At 40.3% G+C, this 15,851-nt stretch overlaps 1 protein-coding gene across 3 annotated transcripts in view; it reads left to right on the forward strand.

Annotated features, from left to right (window-relative positions):
• Nucleotides 1-15,851, forward strand: part of ADCYAP1R1 (ADCYAP receptor type I) — a gene marked incomplete at its 5' end in the record, with an annotated part of 112,949 nt that overhangs the window by 14,264 nt on the left and 82,834 nt on the right. For all 3 annotated transcript variants that reach the window (XM_080339706.1, XM_080339707.1, XM_080339708.1), the window contains one exon: nt 14,092-14,197. In XM_080339706.1, coding sequence (XP_080195832.1) covers nt 14,092-14,197 — 106 coding nt within the window. The remainder of the gene's footprint in view (nt 1-14,091; nt 14,198-15,851) is intronic.

The following is a 15,851-nucleotide window of genomic DNA, read 5'->3' on the forward strand; positions in this document are numbered from 1 at the left end:
GGAGCAGAATCTGGGTCATGACAAGACTCTGAAAGTGAGACCTGTGGCTTATCTGTCAGGGTCTGAAATACATCCAAGTCCTGCAGGTTTATTTGGAATGAAGTCACCCTTTAAGGGGGAGATCTGTACTTAGAAGAAGACTATGTCTATCAGCACACACTGTCCCTCCTTAAATCAAATCATACCCTGCAGTGATAGAGTAACATACAAACCTGAGAGAGGGTATGTCACCTGACACTGTGTTTTGTTATTTCGTTTTGGTTTCTAGTAATTTTACAATGTTATTTTGTAACACCTCATGCATCTGAACTTGAAACCTGTTTGAGGTTCGGCTCATGAAATATATTGTAGTCACTGGTAGGATTTTCTGACACCTCATGAACAGTGCACATGTGATAAATTCATTGCTGTATGCATTTTATTCTGCTAACAGAGTAATTAGAGCAGCGTCTGAGTCCCACCTCTCTCCTACTTGCATGATTGTCTCATAGACAGTCTATGTGCAGTTTATCTATCCTCATACCAAATCAAGCAAAGCAATCTGATAAGACAAACAATAGGATGAGGGGAAATGGCCCCAAGTTGCACCAGGGGAGGTTTAGGTTGGATATTAGGAAAAATTTCTTCATGGAAAGGGTTGTCAGGCATTGGAACAGGCTGCCCAGGGCAGTGGTGGAGTTGCCATCCCTGGAAGGGTTTAAAAGATGTATAGATGAGGTTCTTGGAGAGATGGGGTCTAGTGCCAGAGTTAGATGAACAGCTGGACTCAATGATCTTAAGTGTCTCTTCAACCAAACTAATTTTATGACTCTATGAAGGATAACACAGGGATAGGAGTCCCACTTTTTGCCAGAGATGGTAACATTCTTATATCTTGATTAATAAGAACTTTGAATTAGGGTTTATAATGGCAGGGTATTCTTGGTACAGTAATTGTTAAATAATAATATTAGCACACAAATTTTTAGGAAAGAAAAAAAAATTAAACCAGGAAATTTTGTGAAAGAGAAAGAGGGAGCTGTATGTCTGAGACACCTGCAGCTAGAACTGGTCTCAAATACATTCTTCCCATGCCAGCCCAAACCCTTCATACAGTGTGTTACCCTTTCAAAACACCATCTCTCCTTTGGGGGATCCTATCCCACAACAGTGTGGGGAGAAAACAAAACAAAACAGGAGTCTTCAGAGTTGTTTTCTAACAGGGAAGATGTACTGGGGTGTAAGAAGGCTATATCTGGTCCGCTGTTAGTAGGTAGCATTGCTGAATATTGTGCCCAGTGTGTGATTTGGACAGAAGATCTCATAACGTATTGCTGCTTATTTCAGTTCTCCTTCCATAAAGCTGCTGCTCTCAGCCCCTCAGAAAATGTATTTATGTTAATGGGTCTGGATTTTTTATAGTGTGTAAAAAGAAAATCTCACTACATGTCACAGCTCATCTTAAGATGTTCTGGAGTTCAACTCTTGTGATTATAGAAAAGGATTGGGTGCGATTTTGTTTCTATATCTCTCAGGTTCCTGTGAAAATGTCAATTACTGCTGTCTGTCTATTTTGTTTTCACTGTGGCTATTACATGGGTCCCTGCTGATACTGAGTCTGGGCATGTGCTTCTCCTTTATGGCATATATGAAAGCAATATATTTTTATTGTTCTTTTGAAAGAGCAGGAATGGGGAATTGAGATCCAAAATTGTTCACCACATATTTTGAGTGGAGCACATTTGAACTGCATTAAAAACACAGGACATGGTCCCAGTTCAGAGCTGCGTGTTCTCAGATTCTGAAAATATAGGTCATGGTGCTAAAGACAAAGGGAAAATCTCCCACTGCAAGGTATTATTTGTCAATATAGATTAGTTGAGAAGTTGAGTCCTTTACTTTCATAAGCCAAATACTACAGGCCATGTAATGTGGCTTCTTACATCCAGTGATGTCTAGGACATCTTTAAAAGGTATAAATTTTAAACTTACAATTGCCCAAGGCAGAAATATTGCATGTGGCTAAATTACTATGAATCACAAATGAGCCAAATACATTTGCTGCATCAGTGGAGGGAATTGTGTTGGTGGAACTGATTACCACTTTGGCAATGATTTGTCTACCTAGAATTTAGTTATTCACTGTCGTGATATAACTGCATATCACCAGAGACTGTGTTTTCTGAGAATTACATTGCCAGATATTTAAATACTGGTGATCAGCTGTGATTAAATCCTGTGTCCAATGGTGGTCCAATACTTCTATTGGTCTATAAAATCTGGGGTGATTAAGGCAGAAAAACACTGCACAGATACCAGTTTCCAAGAAGGGTGGGGATGAGGTTAATTAGTCCAATATCTACGGCTGCACAAGTCACCTTGGGCTCTCACCTTAGTTCCTAGCAAGAAGCAAATGCTGAGTCTAAATGTCTCTCTCCATACCATGTTTTTCACACATAACTTAGACCATAACCATGGACTGACAGAGCGTCCAAAACATTAACCCTCTGCAAGAGGAGTGTCTGTTGATGCTCTTCAGCAGCACAACATTGATAAAGTCAACAATACAGACATAAGGTATCAATTGTTGGACAGATAATAAGAATAGGAACCCTATATTATCAGATAACCTAATACAAGTAGCATTAGAATCATCCTCTGTAGTATAAACCCAGTCTGAAGCATTACAGTGGTTAATAACTTTATACAGGAAAATTTTGGAATATTCTATCATTTGGAAAACTCAGTTGTTTCAATATCTTTTATCATCCTGCAGGATATGTTCATATAGCTAGACTTTTGCCTTTCTCCTTTCTCCTTTCTTTCTCCTTTCTTTCTCCTTTCTCCCTTCTCCCTTCTTTCTCCCTTCTTTCTCCCTTCTTTCTCCCTTCTTTCTCCCTTTGCCCTTCCCTTCCCTTCCCTTCCCTTCCCTTCCCTTCCCTTCCCTTCCCTTCCCTTCCCTTCCCTTCCTTCTTTTGTCCCCACAGAGCAGACTGTATTACCTTTTAAAATTTGGATTCCAAAATAGTGAGATATTTCACACTGAAGTAAAAACTTTCCTTACCCCCAAACTAGATTACTTGAATGATACCTCAGTTACTCAGCTGATCAGTGCATCATTTTATATTGTATTTTGTATTCATATCAATGTTAAATGGCTGTGAATGTGCCGTAAACATGAGAAAGCACAGCTACATGTGAAGGGTCTGATGGGGATTGGCTGAGGGACCTGGGGGGTTCAGCCTGGAGAACAGGAGCTGAGGGGAGGAGACCTTCTGATCTCTGAACTGCCTGAAAGGAGACTGGAGCATGGAGGGGATTGGTCTCTTTTCCCAAGGAACAAGTGATAGGACAAGAGGAAATGGCCTTAAATTGCGCCAGGGGAGGTTTAGATTGGACACTGGGAAAAATAAAAAGGGTTGTCGGGCATTGGAACAGGCTGCCCAGGGCAGTGGTGGAGTCACCATTCCTGGAGGGGTTTATAAAAGATGTGTAGACAAGGTTCTTAGGGACATGGTTTAGTGAAAGTGTTGGGTTAATGGTTGGACTCAATGATCTTTAGGGTCTTTTCCAACCAAAACATTTCTATGATACTGCACATCATACTGTTAACAGTCATAAGTTGGGACAGCAGAGGAACATGGCAGCTCATGAACCACGGCTCTGCCAGCCCTCTCCTTACAGCCACTGCTGCACTTTCCTCCCAGGTAGTGTCTGTGGCCCAAGGACAACCAAAGCTGGTCATATATGCCTCTTAAGATGACTCTTTCTCTGGTAGTTTGGTGTTGGTGTTTTTGATGTGTATGGCCTCACTTACCATAATTAGGAAGTTTTCCTACATTGCCTCTTTTCCCCTCTAATCCTTTCTGGTGAGCTCCATGCTGGCTTGTCTCACTGCTGCTGCTCTGACACACCATTCAGGCTGCTCCCTTCTTTCCTCCATGAATATGTACTTTATTCCTCTCCAGGAGTTTTCACAGTGAAATAATCGCAAACCACTTCAGAGACGAGAAGGAAAAAGAAAGGTTTGTTGAGAAAGTTACTCTAGGCACAAACTTTTGTGCAAAGCTTTGATTTCTTGTGGGATTTGAGTGGGTTTTTCTGGTTTTTATTTTTGTTTTATTTTTCTTTTTCCTTCCACTTTGGCACAATATCTAAAGCAATGTCTCTTAGCACTGAAAGGAGAAGGAGGGGAATTGAGAACGAGCTTGAGTACTTCCCATTACCACTGTTGTAATGAGCTCTTTGCCTCCGTTCTTGAGTATTGTCCCCAGTCCCAAAGCCCCTTTGGGGAATATTAGAGTGAGAGCTGTAGCACGACGCTTGTTGGAGCCGCCTGTGGGGACGACTGAAAGGGAGGAATGTGTGTGATAGTTGAGGGCAAATAGCTTTAATTTAATTAGTGGATTAATTAAAGCTTTCTCCCTTGGGTCGGGTATATGTGTGTGTGTGGAGAAAGTGTTTCTGCAACCTCCTGTAGCTGTTCATCACGCATTTCTGTTCCAAGTGTGACTCAGATGGGGTTTCTATTGAACTTACTGGGAGCCTGCACAAAACAAATTTCCTGTCTAAGATCTTTTCACTTCAGGGTTTTGTTTAAATGTAATGAAGTATAAATGGGCAAATAAAAACGAGTAATAACAAGAACTTGCCTTGCAAATGAATGTGGTATCTGGCAGCAAGAGAAACGCAGAACTCCAAAAAGCTTCTGTTTCCCAGCAGCCCTGCAGTGAGAGAGGTTTTATGTTAGCACAGATTCCCTCGACCTTCACTCAGTGAAGCTCATCAAGAGGTTTTTTTCAATGTAATAAACCATTCAAGGACACTTGGTAGCCTTGACTCTGCATACTTTACATAGATCAAGAGGAAAGCAGACTAAGGCCATCAGTGTCCTGGGCTGTATTAACAAGACCACAGCTAGTAGATCCAGAGAAGTGATTATCTCCTCTACGCAGCACTTGCTGGACCACTTCTAGAATATCACATCCCATTTTAGGCTCCTCAATATTCGAAATATGTTGGTCAACGAAAGCAAGCTCAGAGGAGGGCCACCAAGACATCCTGTGAGGAGAGGATGAGGAAAATGGGCTTGTTTAGCTGGTGAAAGGAGTGATGTTTTGGAACAACCTAGTAGCAGCCTTACAGTGCCTATGAGGAGATCATCAAGAAGAAAAAGAAAGACTCGTCATCATGGTGCATGGCAGGAGAAAAATGGGCATAGAAGAGGCCCTTTTACCCCAAGGAGAGTTGAGTATTGGAGTGAGTTGCACAGAGAGGTTATGAAGTTTCCATTCTTGGAGGTCTCCAAAGCTCAGATAGAAAAAGCCCTGAAAAACCTAAACTGATCCAATTACAGACCCTCCTTTGAGTGGGAGGTTGAACTGGAGAGTTCTAGAGGTCCCTTCCAACCTGAACTATCCTGTGGTTCCATGATTCTGTCTGAAAGACGTGTCATAGATAGTTGCCATGGTCTTGCAGTCAACAGAGGCAAAGCTCTAAACACAAATTCTGTAGACCAGGAAAAAAGAAGATTAAGACAGCTTTAGGCTATCTTTTATATCCTATTGGTTTTGGGTTGTTCTGACACCTGGTACAGCATTACAACTCCAGTATAAACAGAGAATATTCCTGTATTCCACTACTGCTTGAAGACTGAGAGTTGTGCCTTTCCCAGAAATCCTCTGGACATAATAGGGGAGTAGAACAAGCCTTTCTCTCTTGCTGTTGCAAAAGGCAACTCCAAGTATGGGGCAACTCTGAGGATGGTAGTCAGGGATCTTCTTAGGTATCAGCTGGAAATCTCTATTCAGAGTTCAGGTAGGAACCTTTAGGCTTCGTAGTAGACTAGTTTTATTTTGCCAAGACAGGAGACTGCTTTAACAGAGAAAATCTGGGAGCTGGACAAGCAAAATCATTGTAACGTACAAGCTCACCCCATTGGAGCAATGGTTCCTCAGATCAGATTAAGAGTGTGTCCTAGAGTGGTCAAAATTAAAGAATTCCTCTTTCAGGTCCTTCATTGCAGGCATTCAGCTGAATCTGAACACCATATCCCAGACTGCTGTAAATATAACTCCTCATTTCTCAGCCAGACGTAATATGCTAACAAAGGCAGATCTTACCATCCAACTTCCCGTTCAGTCACTTTTAGATATTAATCCAATCATCTGATCTGTTGTGCAGAATCTACACAAAATGCAATCTGACCACAGAGCCCAGAGGAAAAAAAATACTCATTACTTATCCTCCTTTACCAATCACAAGCTCCACCAATTTACATATGCACTACTTGCCTGTAACTCCTGTTCAATGGATTTCTGCTTGCTGAGGCAACCACTCGTGGAGGCTTAGCTGAAGTATGGATCTATACTGGGTTGCTCTATTGCCAACATTTTTGCCACGTTCAAGAATTGGAGAGTGCAGGTCCTGTACCACTGATGTCCCATAGTGAGTCCACACAACCTATTTTTGCTCCAAACTAAAAGCTCTCGGAGGGGTGAGAATCTTCCCATGGGGTTTCAGTCAGATTTACAAGGGGGTAGACCTCGATTTCGACACCTACATTGCATTGCTCTTGAATACTTTTGAAAATAAATGGGAGTTGCAATGTTGACAGGCAACTGTCAGCTTTTCAGTCCTAGGTTGACCTCCAAGAAATGAAGTAGGAAGATATCTAGCTTGCATTATTGGGAGTTGTACTTCTAGGAATTTTACCTATGGAGAGGAAAGTCTGAGGAAGAATGGAAGAAAGATATTTTATTTTGCAAAATAGCAACCAGAAAGGGCTATTGAACATTTTGTTTCACCTCAAGCACATTACGTCTAGCAAGATTTTTAAACACTTTTCCAATGAGTGGTTGTATCCTGCTGGTACAAGGCTTTGAGAAATATTGCTTGCTATTGCCTGCTATTAGAGATAGAATAAAGGTGTACTTTGGTTTACCCCAAGATGTCAGTCCCTGTGGAAGTCATCAGCTATACTGAGAATGCCTCACCATGCTCAAAGAGAGATTTTTCAACTGATCTCCAAGATAAAAAGCCAGTTCAGGCAGACTCAAAAATGGGTTTACCTCGTGTTGCATAACATGCCTTTTATCCAGAATTATCACTTCAGAGGGTATGCACAGAGTGAAGAGAACTGTTGATTATGCTGCTGCTACTTTCTAATCTGCAGGGAGACATGCATCTCCCGAGGAGACATCAGTGTTAGAAGGTAACCATATCTTACATTCATGTAAGCCATTTTGAAAGGGATCAATGCCTTTTTTATGGCAGTTTGTGTGTTGGTGTCTTTGATTGGTTGGTTTTGGTTTTGATATTGTGTTTTTTGTTGGTTTGATTGTTTGATGTGTGTTTTTGTGTGAGTTTGGTTTGGTTTTCATTTTGTTTTGTTTTCTTCTCTGCACAATTTGACTAAAGCTTGGTGTCAAAACTATGTTGCAGATTGTACAAATGTGCCTTGATTTGAATAAGTTTCTAGTAACTGTACCGTTTCACTTGGTCGAAGGGTTTTGAAATTACAGTAGCTTGGATGCCAATTACACAGGCAGACAAAAAACAATCAAGTAACAACGTAAGACCTTCCTGGAGACAACTTGTTTGACTGCCAAGCCAGTGTTGTGGGTACCAGTCATGATGTAAATCAGTTCTGAAAAAATCCCTCCCAAACATCTCTGGTTTTAACACAATGTTTTGCAAGTTCTGGCCCTGGTTTGACCGGTTCGAATAATTGCTTGATATGGAATTAAATCTAATAATGTTTTTGTGACAAGTAAGCTCCTTTCTGTGTTGCTCACGTGATAATGTATCACTCTTAAAGGTAACTTTTTAAAACTGAAAGTCATATTAGAAATAGTAAAAAGTGTCATTCAATATGAAGTGAATATTCTAATATAACTAGGGGTTAAACTCTTGCATTACTTTAGAGACAACACTTAGACAAAACATGAATCAGACTCTATTTCATCTCTATGTTAATGCAAAACACTTTTCATGAGGGATTTAATGAAAGGTTTTTTGATGTTGGTTTTTCTTTGCTTTTTCTTATCTGTATTTCTTTACCCCTCTTCTTATTGCCATGGTGTTTGATATCACATATCCTGAATGGAGTGGAAATATTCTCATTCACTTCTGCAAATATTCTCATTCACTTCTGCAAAAAAGAATGAGGACTTTACAGGCATAATACAGAAATGCAGAAGAGGAAATAACAGCTAATAATTCTGAATTGTTATATTTGATCAGGTCTTTGTAGAAAAGAAAATGCCAAACATAGTGCACAGTTCGCTGTCACATCTTTACAGTGACTTCAAAGCATATTTTCTAATCTTGCAGTTTCTCAAGAATACTGGTGACTTTTCTCACTTCTGTGGATTGACTGGGTTAACTTGTGTAGTGAAATAATGTTTTAAAGCAATGGTGAATGTTCTTACAGAGAGTAAAATGAAGAGAACAGTATTTTTTGAATGATTGTATGTAGTCAAAGGCAGTTCAGGTTTCTTGGCTGGACCATTCTGCACTGTTGGCCCACAGGATGATTATTTTGGATAATACTGAGACCTCTTTCAATGCCCAGCTTTGATGTGTTAAAAACGTTCCAAATCCTTCTAGCCACTCAACCTTCTATCTGCATCTTTATCAGTGACTATACATGTGGCACAAGAATAATGTCTCATTCATAGAGAATGCCCTGGTTTTACTCTCAGAAGACCTGTATCCACTTGATATAACTGAGGGAATTATTCAAGTGCCAGAACATAAATGTCTTTTGCCACTAGATATAACCTACAGTGTCCAAAATATCCTGACAAAGGGCAAACATAAAGGCTCAGGCAGCCAGCAAGCAACTGGAGGTCAAGTGAGATGCCCAAAGGCACATCAAATGGTCCAGACATCTGTGCTTAGACTTCTGACCTGCTCACTTTGGGTATAGCAGTATGTTGGTGCCATATACACAGTGCATATCAGGACAGTTACCTAAGCATGGTGTTCAGTTTAAGTTCATGTCCCTTGTTCAGTAGTAGAAGTGTTTAGGAAGCCTCTTAGTGCTGTCCAGTCCTGTTTTCTCAGCTGCCTAATCACAGCCTTGCTCTGTGCTCTATTGCTTTTCCACTGTAGACATCTTGGGGAAAGGAAGAAGTTGCTCTTGAAGTTGATTTCACCTGCCTTGCTCCCAGCACTTGATATACTTGAACCAAAACAAGAAGAAAGAAAGCTTATTTAAATCCCCATCTCAAATAACCTGGCAACAAGTATTTATTTCCATGAGGAGGGAAGTCTCTGGTACCCTTCTGATCTGCACAGTTCCTCCCATGTGGTTCCTTCCCTGGAGCATCCATATGTTTGAGCAATGCCTTGCTTAAACATGTGACTCCAAAATTTGATAATCTGATATACACATATAGCTAGGGCAGGTCTGAAAGCAGTACAGATGTGTTCACCTCATCGTCTGCTCAGTTTTATGTATTAACAATGGCTTTCTTAATGGAACAAGTCACAACAAAACAGCATCTTGAGAGTATATGCCAGAGAATATACATAGGTTGTAACACAATAAACAAGTTGTTATTAACATTACCATCATGTCAAGGGAACAGAAAGGAGTTAAGTACTAGAAGTTACTCACAACACATGCCCTTTTATCTCTGCAGTTGCCACCTTAATATAAATAAATGAGGAAAAATGAATACTCTCAAATTCTGTTGCATACCTATATTGTCTTAGCTATCTGCGTTTCTCTCGTTGTGTTCTCTCAGAACCGAACAGACATTGATTGTATTTACAGTATTTGTATCTATACAAATACTTGCCTTTTCAAAACTGGCATGAGTCTATCTCCTTCATTCCATTAAGAGTAATTTTTTTTTTTTTTTTAAAAAAAGAGTGAACTTCATACACTATCCACTTGTTTTCTTGATTTTCCTTCTATATGTGTCAAAATATTCTTTAACTGCACATATCACTGATATCTTCTGGGAAACTGAAACCAGACTGTCTCTGCTGAACGCAGGAAATTGGAGATGTCCTTGAGGCAAAAGCAATGAAATCAGGAGGCCATGAAGTTCAAGCTTATGCTTGCATTTGAATTGTGCTCTGCTGTTCAGTTGTCGAAGAACTGACTCGACAGATTAAAGGCTCTACCAGCACATAGTTAATGGAGAAACAAGAAACATGTGGATCCATCCAGGAAAACATGATCACGTTAATGCATCTCTGCATTCAACAGAGAAACCTTCTGTTATAAACACAAACCTGGTTTTATTATCTCAGATAAAGCATTGCTAGTTAGTGGAGATGACAGGCAGCTTCTAGTCTCTCCTTGGTGCTGAGGTTGCCATTTCTTCCCTTTCTTTGTTTTCTGTTTTAGTTTTTGTATTTCCCAATATTATTTTTTGGAAGTCAGCTGATGAAGAGTGTGTAACTCAACATAACATAGCATAGCATAGCATAGCATAGCATAGCATAGCATAGCATAGCATAGCACAGCACAGCACAGCACAGCACAGCACAGCACAGCACAACACAACACAACACAACACAACACAACATCATAAAGATAGTTATAATATGTCACATGAAAATATCCTGTCAATGGTGAGAGCTTAAGGAAGGCTGCAGGGATGGGTGAAGCACATCACTCCAGTGCTCTCTCTGTGCCCAGCAGTCTACATTTCAAATATCTCCTGAGCCAGACTTACTGAGATACAGTTGATGAAATTTAGTCAGTTTAGTGAGATACGTATGACTAGATATGCCTGTCTGCCAGGAAAACAATAAAATCTGAGCTTTTAACCTTAGGCTTTCTTTATAATCAATCAAGTCCTGACTTTGATTTACCTCTTACTAAAGAAGAAAACAAAAGTTGTAAGGATAAATCACACTCCTTCATCCTTTTGCTACTGATTGAATCTAAACCTTCTTCTCAAATGCCTAGGGTTACCCTATAGGGGAGATAAAGTACCTAATGCCATAAAGCCCTATGCCATAATGGGTTTCTTGTTCTTAGAGTTTAGTATAGTTTGACGGACTTTGCATACATACATACATACATATTTATATATGTTTTGAACTCCTTTAGCATTTAACATCTGCAATATCTAGCTGAAAAGAGTTCTGCAGGTTAACAAGAAGTGTATAAAACATTTCTTTTTGTTTATTAATCTCCTCCTTGTATAATTATTAAATAATAACAACAACAACAATAATAATAATTATAATTATAATTATATATTATATTATTATTATTATTATTATTATTAGTTGTTGTTGTTGTTGTTGTTTTTTATTATTATATGGCAGCTATACTAAACAGTATAGAAACTGCCACATTCACTTACTGAGACAACTGCAGGACACTCCTTTAGACCTGAGCAACTGCTAAGAGTGAGCCAGTACTAGCAACAGAAGCCTGAATTACTTGCTATTTCTCTTTTACCTTTTTAAACGATATTCTGAGAACCTGAATGTCAGCCAATGCAATTTCCCCAATCTTTGGCAAGGTTTAGGAAGTGATGTAGCAAAAGCCCTTATGTTCTTGGGAGATCCCAGAGACTGGTGACTATATATATTTTCCAGGCTCTTGAGAGCCCTTAGAACAGAACAGTGTTTGTTTTGAAAATAAACAAATCTAATACGGTTATGCCTGGTATACCCCATGGGGAAAATAGCTGAAATTTATTACTGGGATCTTGGAGATGAAATTATAGCATCATCATTTCCTACAAATGGTGAGTAAACTAGTAAAGCTGGAGTTCATTAGGAAACCATGTCTGTCTTTGAAATAGGGGTGGTGGCTTTTAATTGTTTCAAAGTCAAAAGTGTGCAAATGACTCTGTGCCTCCTCACACACACAAAAACACAACACAAGCACCAACATACTACCCTGTTTCCCTGAAAATAAGACCTATGCAAAAAATAAGCCCTAGAATGATTATTCAGGATTTTTAAGGATGCTCAAAATATAAGCCCTACTCCAAAAATAAGCCCTAGTTGCAGCTCATTTAAAAAGTCAATTTAAATAGTGTCCAGGCAGCTGTACATGTAAAAAAGTAATAAGTTTTGGAGCAAAAACTCATATAAGACCCTGTCTTATTTTCAAGGAAACAGGGTAGGGTTATGCATGCCTTGGGATTTACTGTGTGTATTGAGTATTGCACACAAGTAATCATAAGTGTGTGTATTTCAGGCAAGACATGAAGAAATTTTTTACAATAAAGGTGGTGAAACCCTGGCCCAGGTTGCTCAGAGAAGTGGTGGATGCCCCATCCCTGGAGACATCCCAGGCCAGGGTGGATGGGGCTCTGAGCAACCTGAGCTGGGTGAAGATGTCCCTGCTTATGACAGGGATGGGACTGGATGAGCTTTGGAGGTCCCTTCCATCCCAAACTATTCTATGATACTATGTGCTGGCAGTTCAATGTATTGGTCACCCAAACCATTTCCTTCATTCTCAATGCCAATGGCATCCTGAGGTGTATTAGAAGGGGGGTGGTCAGTAGGTCAGAGAGGTTCTCCTGCCCCTCTACTCTGCCCTGGTGAGACCACACCTGGAATATTGTGTCCAGTTGTGGCCTCTCAGTTCCAGCAGGACAGGGAACTGCTGCAGAGAGTCCAGCGCAGGGCAACAAAGATGCTGAAGGGAGTGGAGCATCTCCCGTGTGAGGAAAGGCTGAGGGAGCTGGGGCTCTGGAGCTGGACAAGAGGAGGCTGAGGGGTGACCTCATTCATGTTTACAGATATATAAAGGGTGAGTGTCAGGAGGATGGAGCCAGGCTCTTCTTGGTGACAACCAATGATAGGACAAGGGGTAATGGGTTCACACTGGAACACAAGAGGTTCCACTTAAATTTGAGAAGAAACTTCTTCCCAGTGAGGGTGGCAGAGCCTGGCCCAGGCTGCCCAGGGAGGTTGTAAAGTCTCCTTCTCTGCAGACATTCCAACCCGCCTGGACACCTTCCTGTGTAACCTCATCTGGGTGTTCCTGCTCCATGCGGGGACTGGACTGGATGAGCTTTTAAAGTCCCTTCCAATTCCTGACATTCTGTGATTCTGTGTGATTCTGTTGGGATGTGAGGGATGTTGAACTGTGCAGAGAGGGCTCCAAAATAAACTGAAATAGACTGAATTCGGGTATTGCTTTCCCTGTGTGCTTGTTCCTACTTGGCAGTTAAGGGAAAACAGACCACTTCTGTAAAACACTCTACTTCCCCTTTAGTTCTCTATCATTAGGAATGAAGAAAAAAGGGATGGGAAATATGAAACAGCAAAATTGCTTGCAAAGAACAGGGGTGACCTATCCCATCTTCAAACAGTACACTGATTTTCACAGTGTTTTCCATTGAGCGTGATTTGAACCTCAGTCGTGCCCCTATAAATGATCTAATAAGAGCTGAGATTGTCTTGCCCTTGAATTGATATCCCCTGGCCACTTTCTGCAACAGGAATGAAATCTCATATTGATTTCTGGGAATGGGTCTTGTTCTTATTTTGTGGCTGCTTTGGGATTGCTTGCATTCTATTGACTGCAATTTTCCTGTTATAAACTCTTGATTTTTTAATTTTTTTTTAAACCCATTTTTACTTTTTTCCTCATAGTGGGCAGCCTCAGAGCCTTAAAGATAGGGGAAAAAAATTGGATCAAGTCACTTCAGTTTAATTGGCATTGCACTTCCTTTTGGCAAGAAAGTTGCCTTGTATTCATTGGGAGTAAAGGAAGAAGGGAACATTAAGGAATGGATAGGGTGAAAGACTGAAAGAGCTTTTAATTTGATTTTGAGTCCTGAGCTAGTTTAATGGACTGTGCAAGACTCATAAGAAACTGGTGTAATATCAAACTGAGCCTTAATTGATTTCTGATTCCTCTTTAAAATATTGCTTTGTTTAGAGATACCTTTACTTCAGCCGTATATGAGGAAGGAATACAATAAAATAAACCACGCATATTAGAAATTACACTTTGACAGAGACCAACATTTTATCTCATTTCTAATGATGTTTTTATTTCTTTTTCTTTTTGGAATGAGACCTCAATACTTACTGATGTTTCAACATAAACTCATTAGTTATTTTAAGTTTGTAATTGTTCTTCCTCCGCATTTTTTCTCCATGTTTCAGGTTACAGCAACCCATTCCAACTGTATCATTAAAAAGGAGCAAGAGACTTGTCTGGAGAAGATACGGAGGGCAGCTGCTCTGAACCCTCTCAATGACTCTTCTCCAGGTGAGTTCCAGCTTGGTATAAATCATACATGGTGAACTGATGGTTTCTAAACCTTTCCTGTCATGTCTGCAGGGCTTTCCAGCAACATCAATGCAAACATCTTACTGTAAAAGGTGCGGTCACTGCAGTTGAATTGAGCATATACAAACATTATAGCGACAAAAAAATCAATAAATGGGGATGTACCAGAACAATTGCTGGTTATTATCAGAGGTCAGGACTTTGCTGCTGTACTTTAGGTGATGCAGTGTCATGTATCTACAAAATTAATCCAAAAAGAAAAGAAAAAAAAAAAAGAAAAAAGAAACACTGTGCCTAGAAAGGCCTTGATAATGTTGATGTCTTCTGTTGGTGCAGGTGACAACAACTATCATGGACTGGATATAAGATTTAAGAGCATCACTGGTCTGGTCTCATTCCGCATCATTGGCTTGGTTGTAATTTGTGCCTCTCTCTCACATGATCTGAAGACCTTTACAGGGATTAACATTGTGGTGACCGTAATCTTTATAAAGAATACTTGTGCTATTGCTGAGATAAGAAACTGAGGCAGCAAGCAAAGAAGAAATTAATAGTTTAATATCCTGTCTCATTTCCCATTGACTGCAGCAGGAGCTTCCTATGGCCAGCATGAATGAGAGAAGGGCAAAGAATGACAAAGAAACTAATTGGAAATCACGGTCTGTTTTCTGAGTCCTGTTCAAAATGCTTCTACAGTGACTAGAATTGGTAAAATTGTGGAGAAAAGCAGATAAAACACATTGCATGTGTGAGTAAAGATGGGTGATTTCACTTTTCCTTGCCACGTATTTTAGCTCAGAAGCAAGGGGACGCAGGAGGCAGATCTGTGTGTTATCAGAGCATCCTCTGAAGCAAACCTTGCTTTTTAGCAAGGAGTATTTTCATCAGAGTCCTGCTATTAATCTCATACATAAGCTCATTTTTGTTCTGCTTCCCAGCTTTGGGCAAAGGAACTGTGTGGTTTGGTGAAACTGGGGAAAGCATGTAATTCAGACAGTTCATTTCAGCCCCAGGGGTGTGTTTTTGAGTTCCCCTTTGTGCATTACAGAAGAGCTTCCTAATTCTTCCCAGGTCCAGGAGTGGCAAAAGCAAGGACAAAAGGGAATAAAAAAAACCAAACCCCGTTTCTCCTCCCCTGCCCCCAGAATGATGTCAGAAGCGGACCATGAGCCCTACTTCGTATAATTATGCAATGACTATTATCTGGATTCAGGAATTCATACCTTTTCCCAGGTCAGAAGAGACTGTTTCACTAGCTGGTTTGTTATCACTCAAATGCAGAATAACCCTGGCAGTTGGGGGACTATTCAGACTGAACTCTTCCCCCCTGCATATTCCAAATTCAAGGAGTACGTCTCAGAGACAGAAGAGGTCCAGAGCCATTGGAAAGGCTTTTGTATCTCAATGTGATTAAAATGTGTCACCCACTCAGGCAGCAAGAGACTGAATCTTGTCAAGCAGCAGAACCCAGCTGCTCTTTATACTGCTTCCCCAGTATTTTTTTGATTTAATCACTGTAAAGAAGATTTTCCCAGGCTTACTGTGCATCTTTTAGTTGTTCGCCACATCCTGTGGCAACACTTTCCACAGTTTATGTGGCTTTGGATAAAGAAGCCACATTCCCTCAAAGACT

This window comes from Nesoenas mayeri, assembly GCF_963082525.1.
Source record: "Nesoenas mayeri genome assembly, chromosome: 2".
Lineage (NCBI taxonomy): Eukaryota > Metazoa > Chordata > Aves > Columbiformes > Columbidae > Nesoenas > Nesoenas mayeri.